The sequence below is a fragment of the Alligator sinensis genome, unplaced genomic scaffold, assembly GCF_000455745.1.
Source record: "Alligator sinensis unplaced genomic scaffold, ASM45574v1 scaffold216_1, whole genome shotgun sequence".
NCBI lineage: Eukaryota > Metazoa > Chordata > Crocodylia > Alligatoridae > Alligator > Alligator sinensis.
The window spans coordinates 1950241-1964356 of NW_005841868.1; the positions used below are offsets into that span (position 1 = coordinate 1950241).

At 43.3% G+C, this 14116-nt stretch overlaps 1 protein-coding gene across 9 annotated transcripts in view; it reads left to right on the forward strand.

Moving 5' to 3' along the window:
* The window catches only part of TBX5 (T-box 5), a 90286-nt gene extending 76899 nt beyond the window's left edge, over positions 1-13387 (forward strand). For 6 of the 9 annotated variants that reach the window (XM_025193037.1, XM_025193045.1, XM_025193032.1 and 3 more), the window contains 2 exons: positions 1313-1539; positions 12624-13387. In XM_025193037.1, the coding sequence (XP_025048822.1) occupies positions 1313-1539; positions 12624-13210 (814 nt within the window). In that variant the 3' untranslated portion in view covers positions 13211-13387. The remainder of the gene's footprint in view (positions 1-1312; positions 1540-12623) is intronic. The other 3 variants (XM_006016793.2, XM_025193050.1, XM_025193048.1) reach the window with 3 other exon arrangements.
* The last annotated feature ends 729 nt before the right edge of the window (positions 13388-14116 follow it).

Here is a 14116-nt window from a genome sequence, read left to right on the forward strand (position 1 = left end):
CATTGATACCTCATTTAAGCAAATTTACCTAGGGATGTAAATGTCTGCAGGAACCAGTCAGTCCAACATGCTGTTTGGGCTCATATGCATGATGTCTGTGATCACAGAAGAGGCAACAAGGTCCAATGGACACAGCACAGGAGAAAGAGATATGAGATCTCAATGCTAGTCAGGGCTCAGTCATGTAGCTTCTATGGGAGTTTGGCTAATCGCATTACTTCCCCGAGTCTCAGTTTCCTCTTCCATTCTTTGTCTATTGTACTGTTACCATGTGGCAGTGACAGCATCCTAATCCCTGTGATCACGGTAGAATCCTCTCAGTCCCGCTATAAATAATAGAGTGGGCACAGCTGGACTCAATGGAATTACCTCGGTTTCTGTTTCAGTAAAATGGAGATGATAATGCCCAGCCACAATCTAAAGTGCATGGAGAACCATGAATGCAAAATCCCACAGGGCTTTGTCTGTGTGGGATTTGTAGCTAGAATTGTAGCTATAGAAGTATTTCAGCCCTGGTATAGCTTCATGGGAACAAGTCAGAGTTTACACTAGGGCATTATGGGGGTGCTAACTATGCTGGTACAGGCACACCCCCTATTCCCTCCCCATTATGGACTGGTCCTAAGTGTTTGACTAGACCAATGCAGGCCAGTCTTTTTGGCAGGTGCTGCACACATTGACCCTGCATCATCCTTGAATGCCACTCTGATCTCTTTCCTCTGCTTGATCTTCTCTTTGCTTTCCACTTCCTGATTTGTGCTCCCTGCCTGATCTCCTGCTCTGCTTTCTGCTTCCTGCCCTACCTGCTGCTGTGCCACCTGTGTCCTCCCTGATCTGCCAAGTGCCAGACAAAGAACCTGCCCATGCCACTTGTGGCACTCGTGCCACAGGTTGGCCACCCCAGACTATACCATGTATAATTGATTGGCTATTACTTATAGACACCAAAGTACCATGTCTGCTTTGAGGGGTTCAGCTTCTGAGGACAGAGAAACTTGTCGAGACTGGTAAAAAGCAATGGGAAACAACAGGCAAAAGTGATGTATAATTTATATCCAAGTCAGCTCAATTCACTGTCAGCAGGATAGCAGAAGCAGGTCTTCTTATATAATAGCAGTCTTACTGGCTGAGAGGGCCATGTAAAGAGGAAGAGACCCAATGGGAAGCATATTACAAGGTGTGCTAGTCTTTGTGGAGTCTCATCTAACAGACAGCATGAATGGAGCATAGATTCTTTGACAGGATGGCTTCAGTAGACATTGGAGCAAATCCATGACACTAACATGCTGCATTTTTTGCCTGTGTTTTTCAGCAAAGAGTATCCTGTGGTTCCTAGGAGCACGGTGAGACAAAAAGTGTCCTCTAACCACAGCCCTTTTAGTGGTGAGACCAGAGTTCTTTCCACCTCCTCCAACCTCAGCTCCCAGTACCAGTGTGAGAATGGGGTCTCCAGCACCTCCCAGGACCTGCTACCACCTGCCAACCCATACCCCATCTCCCAGGAGCACAGTCAGATCTACCACTGTACCAAGAGAAAAGGTCAGGCATTGGCAGTTTTCTACCTAATTGTCTCCTTGTTTTTTTCTCTACCTAAGAATGGTCAGCAAAGCCATTTTGCATTCCTCATCCTTGAACAAATACAGCAATTTCCCAGCTCTGGTTTAAAGTTAAGATCTTTGAATGGGCAAGAGCTTGTCATTGCCTTGGGTCAGTAGCACCTTCACTAAATCCACTGGGCCAAATCCTCAGCTGTTGTAAATCACTGTCATTTCACTGACTTCAGGAGCTGTGCTGACTGCACCCAGCTGTGGAGATGGCTCTGCCAAGGTAGTATAAACATTATTGATTCAGATGGATGAGAAAAGAGAAGTTCAGATGAAGCACAGAGGTGACAACAAACTTGAATCCACATCCAGAAAGATAGCCAGTGATGCAGATAAAGATGACTTATCTGTCTTTCTAGCTCTGAGAAGGTTTCAGGGTTAATCTGTAAATGTAAATAACAAGATAGTCTGGATTGCAGGTGGCATTTGGCTAATGCAGTCTTACCCTTCTGCAGATATGCTGTGTACAGAGTACACTTCTTTTGAATCCCTAGTCTAGTGACCATGAAACCAGACTAGAGTTCAGGTGATCTAGCTTTGTTGCTTCTTCTTCTTTTTGTGTCTCTATACCACATTTGACCATTTTGTTACACATGCTTGTGCTGGTTCATCATACTTCGTGAGATCTTTCATTGTACATGTTCCTTCAAGCAGGTGTTGCAGCAGGTATTACAGTAGATGTTGTATAGTCTGAGGCTCTGTGCTGCAGTCACAGGTGATTGAACCAATGGTATAGCCCCACATCTTCATTAGTTCCTTGAAGTGTCCATCTTCAGTAGGTAGGTGGTTGAGACATCACCACCTTTGCCATGGTTTGTCAGTCCCTGGTGATGAAGACTCAGTTGCTGGAATGTCCATTTTTTCACTGTCAGGTATTTTCTTCAGTCTCCCGTTCTACATCTGTAGTGGATGTGTTACGGGCAAGGGCCATAACAGAAGTACTCACATCATGACCCTACAAATTGATCAACTATAACCAATCATAATGCCTTGTGACCGAAGTTTTGTTGCTTACCTCCTGTATGACCATGGCCCAACCCTGCCAGAACTTTATAGACCGCACTATAAACAGTACTTAATCAACAGTTACAGGTATAAGTAATCTCATAAAAGTCAATGAGTCCACTTTGGAGGGTAGCTGCTCACCAGGAGGAGTATGAGGTTTGCCACCTGTCCCTGTGTGATTAGCCCATGTTCTCTGGAGTTAGTAGGAATACTTGTATGAGGAATACTTGTGGGAGTGGCCCATAAGGGCATTCAAGAGAAAAGAAGATAGTGACATCCCCAGCTGCTACAGATAGTTACTTATAGTAACACTCAAAGCCTTCCATTCCACATGGGCAGAGTCTGTGACTCTAGGCCCAGATTCCTATATAGGATCATAAAAGCATAACAACTAGTGGTCCCAGCTGAGATCAAGTCCACATAATTCTAGATGTTGTACATGCAAGTACCAAGACATGGGGAAATGCATTATATTAATCAGGGACAGCAGCAACTTGGACCTGCACCTCCACATCCATGGGGAATGTCCTACCCAAATATTATTGCAGGAGAGTGCATGTGGGTGTTGCATGTATGCACGCATATGTGTATTTCCATGAAAAAAATCTGAGAGGACTCAGTTTCAGCCTAATGCAGAACAAAAGCAAAATCAGAACTTTTCATACAACAGAACTGTTGTTTTCTGGCCAGCATATTAACTGCACTGTACCTATATAGTTTATTTAAAGTATGTCTTTACTATAAGACATTGTCAGACTCGATGATCTACTAAGGTCCCTTCTGACCATAAACATCTATGAAATCTATAAGTCAAAGATGTGACTGAAGTTCCTACAAATCTGAGAAAGTCTTAAACTAGGTGTAGCCACCAAGTATTTATGCAGGGTCCCAGGTGGTACTGTAGCCCCCTGCTGCACCAGTTTACATTGTTCCTAGTGACCAAGATAGCTAGCTTAAAGCCAGTTTAGGTATGACTGTATGAGCTGTAATCATGTCTTCAGATTATAGTGCAGACATATGGTCTGTGGGGAGAAAATAGCACTGTGCCACCCTTCTTGTCCTCTTCAGTTTAGTCTATGTCGCTGATGTTTCTGAGACCAGCTCCAGTGGCCACCATGCTCTATTTCCAAGTTAGTTTAACCTTTGTCAGATCCTCTTCCCTGCCAAGCTCTTAAAAAAAAAGCAAAGAAAGCCTGAACGACAACAAACCCTTTGGGCAATCTCTGGCTGTGGTGTGTCCTGGCAGCACAAAGCAATTCATCATCTGCCTCCACATTGTAAAGTGATAAGGAATCAACAGAGGTTTCCTTCCAGTTTTGGGATTCCCGCTAAGTGGTGTCTCCATGGGTGGTTTCCCTCAATCCCCCAATTATCTCACTTCCTCTTATTGTCACAGAAGAGACGACTATCTCCTCAGCAATAAGTTCATCAGCCCCTTTCTGCATGCATGGCCCTGTGAAAGTGTAGGGGACTGGTAAAGAGAGGCCTTGTCTGTGCCGCCAATGTCTCCTCATTATCTCTCCAATGGCTTGAGTGGCACAAGCAGTTAAGGGCCTTTTATCAAAGCCGCCAAATGCTTTAATCAGAGAGTCGGCGTCCTGTCAGATACCACCGGCTTCTTCCGTCAGCCCAGAACTGTACGTTTCAGGAGTCTAAATCTCTGCTGCCTTTGCTTTGCTTTTCTCCTCATGCTTCTAATAAATCGAAAACAGCCACCATGGCTTAAAGCAAAGAAACAAGAAGTTAATGGGAAACAGAGAGCTAACATAGCTGCCAAGTGGCTCCTTGCAAAGGGAGATTAATTAAAAGGAAAAGTAACTAGGGATGAGCAGACATGTTCAAATAAATCAGAACCTGATCTAAGCTTTCATCCTGAACTCAGACTGTGCTGGTCACATGACAATGGAAGTCACTTTCCCATAGCACTGATCAAGGATCGGTATTAGACTAAGGAAAACCATATCACCCATAAAGCAGGCTTTTTCTCTGGTTCACCTGGAACCTTTCTGTCTCCTACGTGACTTTCTCAGATGGTCTGAAAGAAACAATACATATCTCATCCTAACTGCCTCTGTTCACACACACACACACACACACACACACACACTTTTCTTTTTGAATAATTTTTCAGGAGCATTAATTGAATTGTTGGCTTCACTATGAAGTCAGTTCTGGACATCTTCTGGCCTGGGGCTGGGGTTTCCTTAATTGATTTTCTTGGATCATCAGATCCAAGACTGTTGACTCCTATTCAATAGGTTAGCACTCCTTGTCTGCACTACTTCTGTTCAGGAAGGCTGCAGCAAGAAAACCACTGCTCTTAGGGTCAAAGGGCAAATTAGGTTCAGCTGTCAATACTACCTGTTTTTTCTTCCTGTATTAAATTGATCAGTCTCTACTGTGGGGGCTGTCAAGGTATGCTTCCTTCAGCTACAAGAGCTAGTGATTGCCACTATTTAAATAGGAACAGGTCTCTGTTTAAGCATGGATAAACTTTGGACTGTATTCTAACAATTAAAATGGAAATCCTGAGACATCTCAGTTAGCACCTGCCAGCTGTTCAGGCACTTAAGACAAAGATTTACCTCTGTGCTTGATACTAGTGTTTCTATCTGTCAACCCAAAATGGGTTTAGTCTCGTGACTGAGCTAGAAATTATCCTATAGATGAGCCACAGGACTAATAGGGGGCATTATCAGTGTAGAAGTCTCTGAGCTATCTATATTTACAGTTCAACCTGTCTATCTAACTGTGGCTGATGAGAGCTGGAAACATTAGGAAGAACTCTGTAGCCGAAAAGCTTGGAGTTCAAAGTTTCAAGCTGGGTGTACTTAATCTCAGCATCTGAAAGCCACTTGAAATGATATACTATACGTTTCCATCTTAGTGTAACAGATCTTTGCTGCTGGCATCTTCTGAAATGCTCCTTGACTTGGAAATCTCCTAAAAAACTAGTTATAGTGATGAGTTCAATAGTTTCTTCAGATCCTGCAGTGCATTCCTGTGCCTTTATTTGAGGTCCTGAAACAGAATCTGTTTAAAGCAGCTCATAAAGAAATCCATCTTCAGAGAACGTTAACTCCAATATGTTATCCTACCAAGGAACTATCTTCAGTTTTTGTCATGATATTTTCACTGATGACATTTCAACTAAAATTTTGTCTTTTCTTCTTATCTGCTCTCAACCTCTCTTTATGATTCAGAGAATGACAAACAGGTTTTCCAGATGATATTTTTTTCTCTTAATTTTAGTTTCACACCCCTGATTGCCTTCACAACCTCTTTTGATCTGGTGTGATGTGCTTTCTCAGGGGTTCCATTAACTAAAATGTCACTTATATAGACTTATATTCCTCTGTCTTTACACCCTTTTGATCATGTGGTGGATTTTTAGGATGCTTGTGACACTGTATGGAAGGTGATTGGCACTGTCTCTCTCCAAGGGCATTATGAGTTGTCACATTAGCACTAATAGAAAGGAGAGGATTTGGCAAGATCCATTAGCCGTATCTATCTAGGCAAATCTTGTATCACTTTGGAGCAAATACTTCCCATAGTGGGAAGAATAAACCTTTCTTTCCTTACTGCTTCACTGAACTGTGTTAGGTTTTTAATATGTGGATATGCCATATCTTCTTCATAACAAGCTCCATACATGCACATGACAGGTATTTCAGTAATGAGTTCTTGCTATACCATTCTTCTCTATTTAATCCAGGTCTTCTTTCACTTTGGGAAGCACTGAGATTGGTACCCCCTTGGCAGTGCTGAATAAACAGGGAATGGCCCTCTTTTTCAACAGAATCCATATGAATATGAAATATAAATAAGATCTAGTTTTTCCCATACGCATCCCAATTTCTATGAATGTTAAGAACCTGTGGTCAAGTCTAAGGATATAACCATGCTGTAGTTAAAGGGGTAATAACAACCTGTGTCAATATATGAAAACTACCTTTAAACTTGGGTGCTGATAACAGCATGGTTTTGGCAGCATGTGTGCTGCAAACCTTGCTTGGGAACCTGGGGAAATATATGGGCTGCTAAAACTTACTGAGCTCCGCTGCTGTGCCTACAGGGCTATCAGTATCTGAGCTCACTTGTTTCAAGCTTGCTTGGGTGTGACTGCATGAGCTGCAGTCATACCTGTGCCTGCAGTAGAGTCAAAGAGGTATTACTAATGTCCATCCCGCCGATTCCAGAACTAGCAAACTTTGTGGGATCAACCTGATCCCAACAGCTTGATCCCTGATCTATCTCCCTTGGGATGCTCCAACTTTGGACTAAGGATCCTCTACAGATTATAGCCACCTCTGCCTTGATTCTATATTCAGTGTAAGGAGAAGTAGTGCAGATCTTGAAACTCTTGGGCCGGTGGGGTAAGAAGATTTACACCAACTAAGCAACTGGCCTCTGTTCCTGCACCCTTCCACTGGGTTAAAAAACAACAATAAAACACAAGCCTTCAGTATAAACTTAAATTGAACCCACCTGAATGCTTTTGAAGCAAGATGGATGTGGGTAATTTTTTTCTAAAAATCAAAATAGGGCCTAAATCCTCCTTTCCTGGAATGCAGTGGATCAGATACTTGTGCAATTGAAAGGGACAATCTGATTTATGCTATCTGATCTGAGGACCTGGCTAGGTAGTCTATATAGTTTACATTGTTCTAAATAACTGGATGAGGATGCATGATAGAAATGTGAAAACACCATTTAAAAACAGGTCTTGTGGTATGTATGATCCAGCTGGAAGCAGTATATACCAGAAATCTTGGGTCCAATTATGTTAAGTCCCTTCAATAGATGAACATGAAATTCCTTGTGAAGAAGCCAGTTTGTGTGATGTTTTCAGCCAATTTTGCAGTCTTGGTTTTGCTTGGATTCACTTTGAAGAAGCTTTTCCCAGGTGTTGGCTATTTTTTCAGTCAGCAGACCCTTCAGCTTTTTGAGGTTTTCCTAGAGTTCAGGGATCCACTCAGTGAGGTGATCAACCCCTTTGCTTCAAATGACAGCAGCATTGTTCCAGACTGAATCCCAAAAGAACTACTACAATCAAAAGCTGTCAGGTTATGAGCATCAAAAGAAAATCACAGATAGCCAGACAGTCCACAGTGAAATTGGGCTGATTTATACAACAGGCAGGATTCTCTGCCCTGTCCAGTTTATGGTAGAAAGAGTCAAGGAGAAGAGCATGATGGACTCTGGATTCTCTGTCCTGGCTCCAGAGCTGTTAGAGCAGTCTGGGGATTGCTCTAAGCTGCATTGGTTGGCAGCAGTTCTCTAGGAATCACTGATGGGGAGTGTCAGAGTGCTTTGAACTCTCCACCTCTACACATGCCGGATGTCTGCCCCGACACATGCTAATTAGCACACTCCAGCAGCCTCCACATCATGTGTATTCATCCTCCCCACATTTCAAAATGACAGCTAGGGCGCTTTAATTACAGCTCATTTAACAAGCTTTAGTTGAAGCACCCTCACCACCATTTGGAAGCATGGGATGCTGAATACACATAATGCTGTGAGTGCTTTAATTAGACCAGTTCTCAGAGCCACTGTAATTAAAGCGCTCCCACCCTGGAGCCCATGTAAAGACACCTCTGCCCACTGCCTCTTTCCACCTTGGACCTGCTTCTGCCCTGACCTGACCCCTATGCTATGAGATTTGTGGAAGGGAGGCACAGGAACAGACTGTCAGGTCTATGTCAGATGGCCGACCCACTTTCACAGAATTTGCCAATTTATACTAGTTGAGGATCTGCCCACCAGTTTGTACAACCACATCTGCTGGTATTTTCAAGATGAGCCTAGCATTTTTTCTCCTTGTTCAGAACTTCAGAGAACAGATATGGACTGCAGGTTGGGAAGAAGGGCCAAAGGGCAGATGGAACAGCTCTAGAACAAATTTTAGCCCATCAATAATCATGCAGTTCTTTCTGAGGACTGGTATAAGATCTTAAGGGAAATGGAGAACTAGAATATACAGCCAATTCTTCAGTTGGAGCTAGATCAGCACAGATCGAGTGAAGTCGCTGGAATGATGGCAATTTACATTTCAAAGAATTTGGCCTGTGCTACTTTGATTTTTCATACTGGAAACCAGATTTATGTTTTATCTTCACCTGACAATAATTTTGGACATGGATCTGTAACTTTGAGATTGCTGCTTGATTGTGCTGTGGCTGTGGGAAATGTGCCCCAACTAAATGGAAAAATCAACAACCTAGGGTTGTAATTCAGACAGATTTTTAGTACAATGGAAAAACATAAAGTTAAACATTCTTTCAAAGTAAAATAAACAATAAAACAAAGGGTTGATGTTTTCTGGTGCCAGCAGAGCGTGTCTGGGGCTGCGTTGCAATATAATGCTGAAAAATTTATTAGCAGAACAATGGTTCATTTTATGAAGCATTGTTTTTCAGTTCTTGTTACTTAATGGTGACTTCTGCATCCAGACTTCGAAGACATTTGGAGGAGAAGCAAAACCGCAGGATATCACTCGATATTCAGCTTCTCTTATAGGCCCAGATTCCATAAAGCACTTAAGGATGCACTTAAATCTTGCATTCCATAATAATGTGTAAAAATGTGTCATTGTGCTAAGAAAATTCATCAGATCAATAATAGTAACAAAAAAAATGTTTTACATTCAACTTAATAACTGCTTAAACTGTTTTCAGATGCCATCACTTTTCTTCCAAAAATTGCACCGTTCTCCTTTCTTTCTCATTTAAGTGCAAAATATAAATATTCCCTGAAGTACTGTAGTAACAAAACTGAATAGGAAATGTTGGTATTATGCCTAAGACCTGAAAACTTTTCCGTTTGAGGGCATTTAGTTTTTCAATTAAAAAAAAAAAAATTTTCTGTGAAAAATAAGCACTTAAAAAAATCATTTGTGAAATCCAGTTTCCTGTCACAAAAACCCCAAAACAATTTAAATACAAAGTTTTTGAATAGCCCTGATCTTTGCATTCTCTGCTGAAAACTTGGTTCTGGAAAGTAAACGTTCTTTATAGCTTTCATTCCTTATTTAAAGTGTTGTGAGTTCTCTGACACTTGGAGTCTTTAATGCAGGGCTGTGTCCTAGCACAGGGGTGGCTAACACACAGCATGCTTTCTAGGCCTGTACGAAGCGGCTAGTATTCGCTTTGGATTCAGCTGATTCGGAGGACAGTGATTCGATTCAGTGATTCGAATCATTGTCCTGATTCAATTCGGCCAAATCTGATTCAGAGATTCGGCAGCTGCTGAATCTCCGAATCTCGGAATCACCCAGGCCCATCCCCCATCCGCTCTCCCAGCCTAGCAATGGCTGTCCTGCCCGCCTCAGCTCCAGCACTTGTTAAATAAAAAGTCCCAGCTCAGCTGGTGCTGCTGGGTGGGGGGCAATGCCTGCTGCCCCCCACTGCCCCACGCTGCATGGGGGGCTCTGCATGAGCCCCCACCTTGTTCCCCCAGCCTCCCATGAGTGCCCCACCCTGGCCAGCTCTGGCCTTTTAAGAACAAAAAGAAAAAGAAAAAACCCCGGACTCACCGCTCCTGCTGGCGGGTGCGATCCCCGCTGCCCCCCATTGCCCCATGCCATGGGGGGTGCTGTGCATGAGCCCCCAAAGCCCCGAGGCTGCTGCAGGAGTGGCAAGTCCTGGGGCTTTTCTTAGTTTTTTTTTTCTTAAAGCTTAAAGCTGGCCTGGGCAGGGCACCCGTGGGGGGCTGGGGGAGCGAGGCGGCGGTCGGGGGGCTTGTGTAGAGCTCCCCCCATGCAGCATGGGCCAGTGGGGGCAGCAGAACTTGCCCCCTGCCCAGCAGCACCGGTGAGCACCAGGGTTTTTTTTAAAGTCCGGGTGAGCCAGGGGGGGGGGGGGCAGCCATGGGGGGCTGGGGGAGCGGGCAGGGATTGTGGGGGGCTAGGGGAGTGGAGGGAGTCAGGGGGGCTGGCAGGGGTCCCCCCATGGTCCCCTCCCCTGCCTCTACTACTTACCAGCTCAGAGTCAGCTGCAGCTCCCTTCTGCAGCCATGGGGGACTGCCCAAATCATCAAAGCTCTCCGGATCTTTTCCGAAGACCTTTAAATTTGTCCCTTGATTCAATTTGGATTCAGAGATTCAGCCACTGAATCAGGCCGAATCTCCTCTGAATTGAATCACCACCCGAAGGTTTACACAGCTCTAGTAGTTAGCCATGTTAGCCTGAAATCAGGCAGAAGGCAGGACAGGGTGGCATTTTAGAGAGCCACCCTGCCACCTGTCCTTTAACCTACCACCTTTAACCTACTGCCCTGCCCTGTCAAATCCCACAGGAGAATTCCATAACCAAGGAAAAGACCCAAAAATACTAAAATAAAAACTTCATTGAAAAAATGTTTCTGACTTAATATTTTGATTATATGCACCAAAATACTGTCAATACAAACAACAGGACTGTCAGGGGGCTGATTATGGTTCAAACCCTAGTATAAATTAAACGTGATATTTTAGCATTCTTTTGGAGGAAAAATAAAACAGTAGACTTAATATTAAAACAATACAGTAGTCTTGATCACAGTAGCTGATTTTGTTCCTGAAATCTCTGGGTGAAATTCCTAGCCCCTTTGAAATCAATGGGAGTTTGACCACTGATTTCAACAGAACTAAGATTTCACTCAACTCTATGAACAAATGAATGAATGAATGAATCAATGTTTTGCATCACTCTTGAGATTCCCACCTAAGGGTATGGGCTCTTGGGCAGATGAACTGATTACTGTGGGGTAAAAGGAAGCATTGCTTTACTATACATTAGCTGCTCTGTAGTAACTGTTTGTGTGCATGCTCTAACTCCAAGGTAAGTGGAAGTTAACCTGTGACAGCTAGCTCTCAGTGATAGAGGGATGGTACTGTGTGCTATCTTTCAGTTACTATAGGGTAGGAGTGTACACAGAACAGTTGATATACAGTAAAGCCCTGACCCATTTCACTCAGCAGAAAGCTGTTTGTGCATCAGTACCCTAAGTGATTTTCCAGTATCTTATTCCTCTTGCTTGTATGAACAGAGAATGTTATTTATTGTTTACTAGTGACACTTACTTTTACTTTTTTCATCCTTGACTTAAGGGCATAGGCTTAGGTCATAAAGGCATTTAGGAGCTTAATTCCCTGTGAACAGTTAAGGGTCTGAACTGTTAACCCTGAAACTAGACATCTGAATGCTGCCACAGCTAATGTAAATCCAATGTCATGTTGTAGGGGAGCTTTGTTTTGTGCAGTTAATATTATTATTTGAATGACAGTAGTACCTACAGACCCTGCCAACTGTGATGGCAAACGATTGTGCTAGGAACTGTATATACAAATAGCAAACAGCAGGTTTTGAATCAAAGAGCGTGCAGCCTAACCAGGCAACCAGAAAAAAGAGGGATGTGGAAAAAATAAGTAAAGATTCACAGTGCCTTGTTCGAGGTTACACAGGGGTTAGTGTTAAAGTCAAGATCAGAAAACCCATTGGACACATTGCCTCTCATCAGATACATAGGTATAACATTGGTTCCTAACGCTACTGTCCTTTTGTCCATCTGGCTTCTTTAGAGTTTAATCTCACTAGGGCACAGGTAAAGTGACCTGTGGGCATTAGCTATGGAAAATCTAGCACAACAAAGAATTTTGAGTGATGCTGTATGGTTCTGTCCTTAAATTTTCCTTGTAGCCAGTTTCCCTTTCTAGACTTGGGAGTCAGGAGACCAGAGGCCAGATGCTTCCTTCAGTTTCAGGATGTAAATCCAGTCATTCCCTGGTCCCAGGTTCCAGGTGATGGTTCTACGTAATGACTCTGGATTTGCATCAGTGTAACAGCAGAATTTAGCCAAGATCTGTGCACCTTGGATAAATCAACACTTTGTGCCTTAGTTTTCCCCCCTGTGAAATGTGGGTACTAATATTGACCCCCCCACCCGTGCAAAGCACTTTGAGATGGATGGGTGGGAGCCTCAACACAGAGCATAGTTTTGTTATTTATTAAAAGGGATTTTATTTATCAGCAGATGAGGAATGTTCCACCACTGAGCATCCATACAAAAAACCCTACATGGAAACCTCACCAGCAGAAGAGGATCCCTTCTACAGGTCCAGTTACTCCCAACAGCAAGGACTGAATACCTCATACAGGACTGAATCTGCCCAGCGCCAAGCTTGTATGTATGCCAGCTCCGCTCCCCCAACGGACCCCGTGCCCAGCCTAGAGGACATCAGTTGTAACACATGGCCCACCGTGCCATCTTACAGCAGCTGCACAGTGACTGCCATGCAGCCTATGGACAGGTTACCATACCAGCATTTTTCTGCCCATTTCACCTCTGGTCCTCTGATGCCCCGTCTCACCGGTGTGGCCAATCACACATCACCACAAATAGGGGACACACATAGCATGTTTCAGCACCAAACTTCTGTTTCTCACCAGCCCATTGTCCGGCAGTGTGGACCTCAAACTGGCATCCAGTCTCCCCCAAGCAGCTTACAGCCAGCAGAATTCCTTTATTCCCATGGGGTGCCTAGAACCCTTTCACCCCACCAGTACCATTCTGTTCATGGGGTGGGCATGGTGCCAGAGTGGAGTGAGAACAGCTAACAAGGAAATAAGGGAAATGCAAGAAAACAAGCCCTGAAAAATTGAAAACCAACGTATTAAAGCAAAATGAATATTTTGCAAGACTCCTTTAACTGAATGTTCACCATTAGCACTCCAGAGATGGACACTGATCTGATGAGCTGTTTGAAACCACGGATTAAATAGTAATCAACCTCATTGTGACTTTTTTCTTTTATTTTGTTGCTAAGAAAATCAACAAAAACGCACTTCCCCCACACCCCACTCCCCAGCCCTCCCTAGACACATGCACACAAAATTTGTTACTGCCACAAAAACTTGTGCTCTCATTTCTTCTGTTCTTCTTGCTTTCAAGTGAAGACACAATTCCTGATGCCTTTTTCAACACAATAAGAGTGCTTGACTGAAAACAACTAGGATGTTCCTTTTTTGTGGTGTTGATGTTGACATTGTTATAAAATAAATAATATATATATATTTTTTTCTTGCGATTCTCTTGAAAAGACACTGTCCCTTTTCACAGAGACATAACAAGATGGATTTCAGAGGTGGGCACTGCTTTACTTATTATTTTTTTAAACAACAAATATTATATTCCCTCAAATAAGAAGACCTACCTCAGTTATGGGTTGCTCCATAATTGAAATTAGTTGCTGCATTACATGATCCATTTTATGTGCAACACGTGCCTGAAATGAGTATCCAAAGGAATGAGCCTTGTAAAATACTGTATTTTCTTGCATACAACATGCCCTGGAATATATAATATGCACCTTGTTTTTGAAAGGGAGAATGAAGAAAAAAGATCTTTCTTTGTAATAACTACTTGAGTAGCAGCAGCTGGAGAGCTGAGCCTGCTCCTTGTTCTGCTCCCTGTTGATTGATGCAATTTTACTTTTGGTATCACCTGGCAAGCTGCCCAGAGAC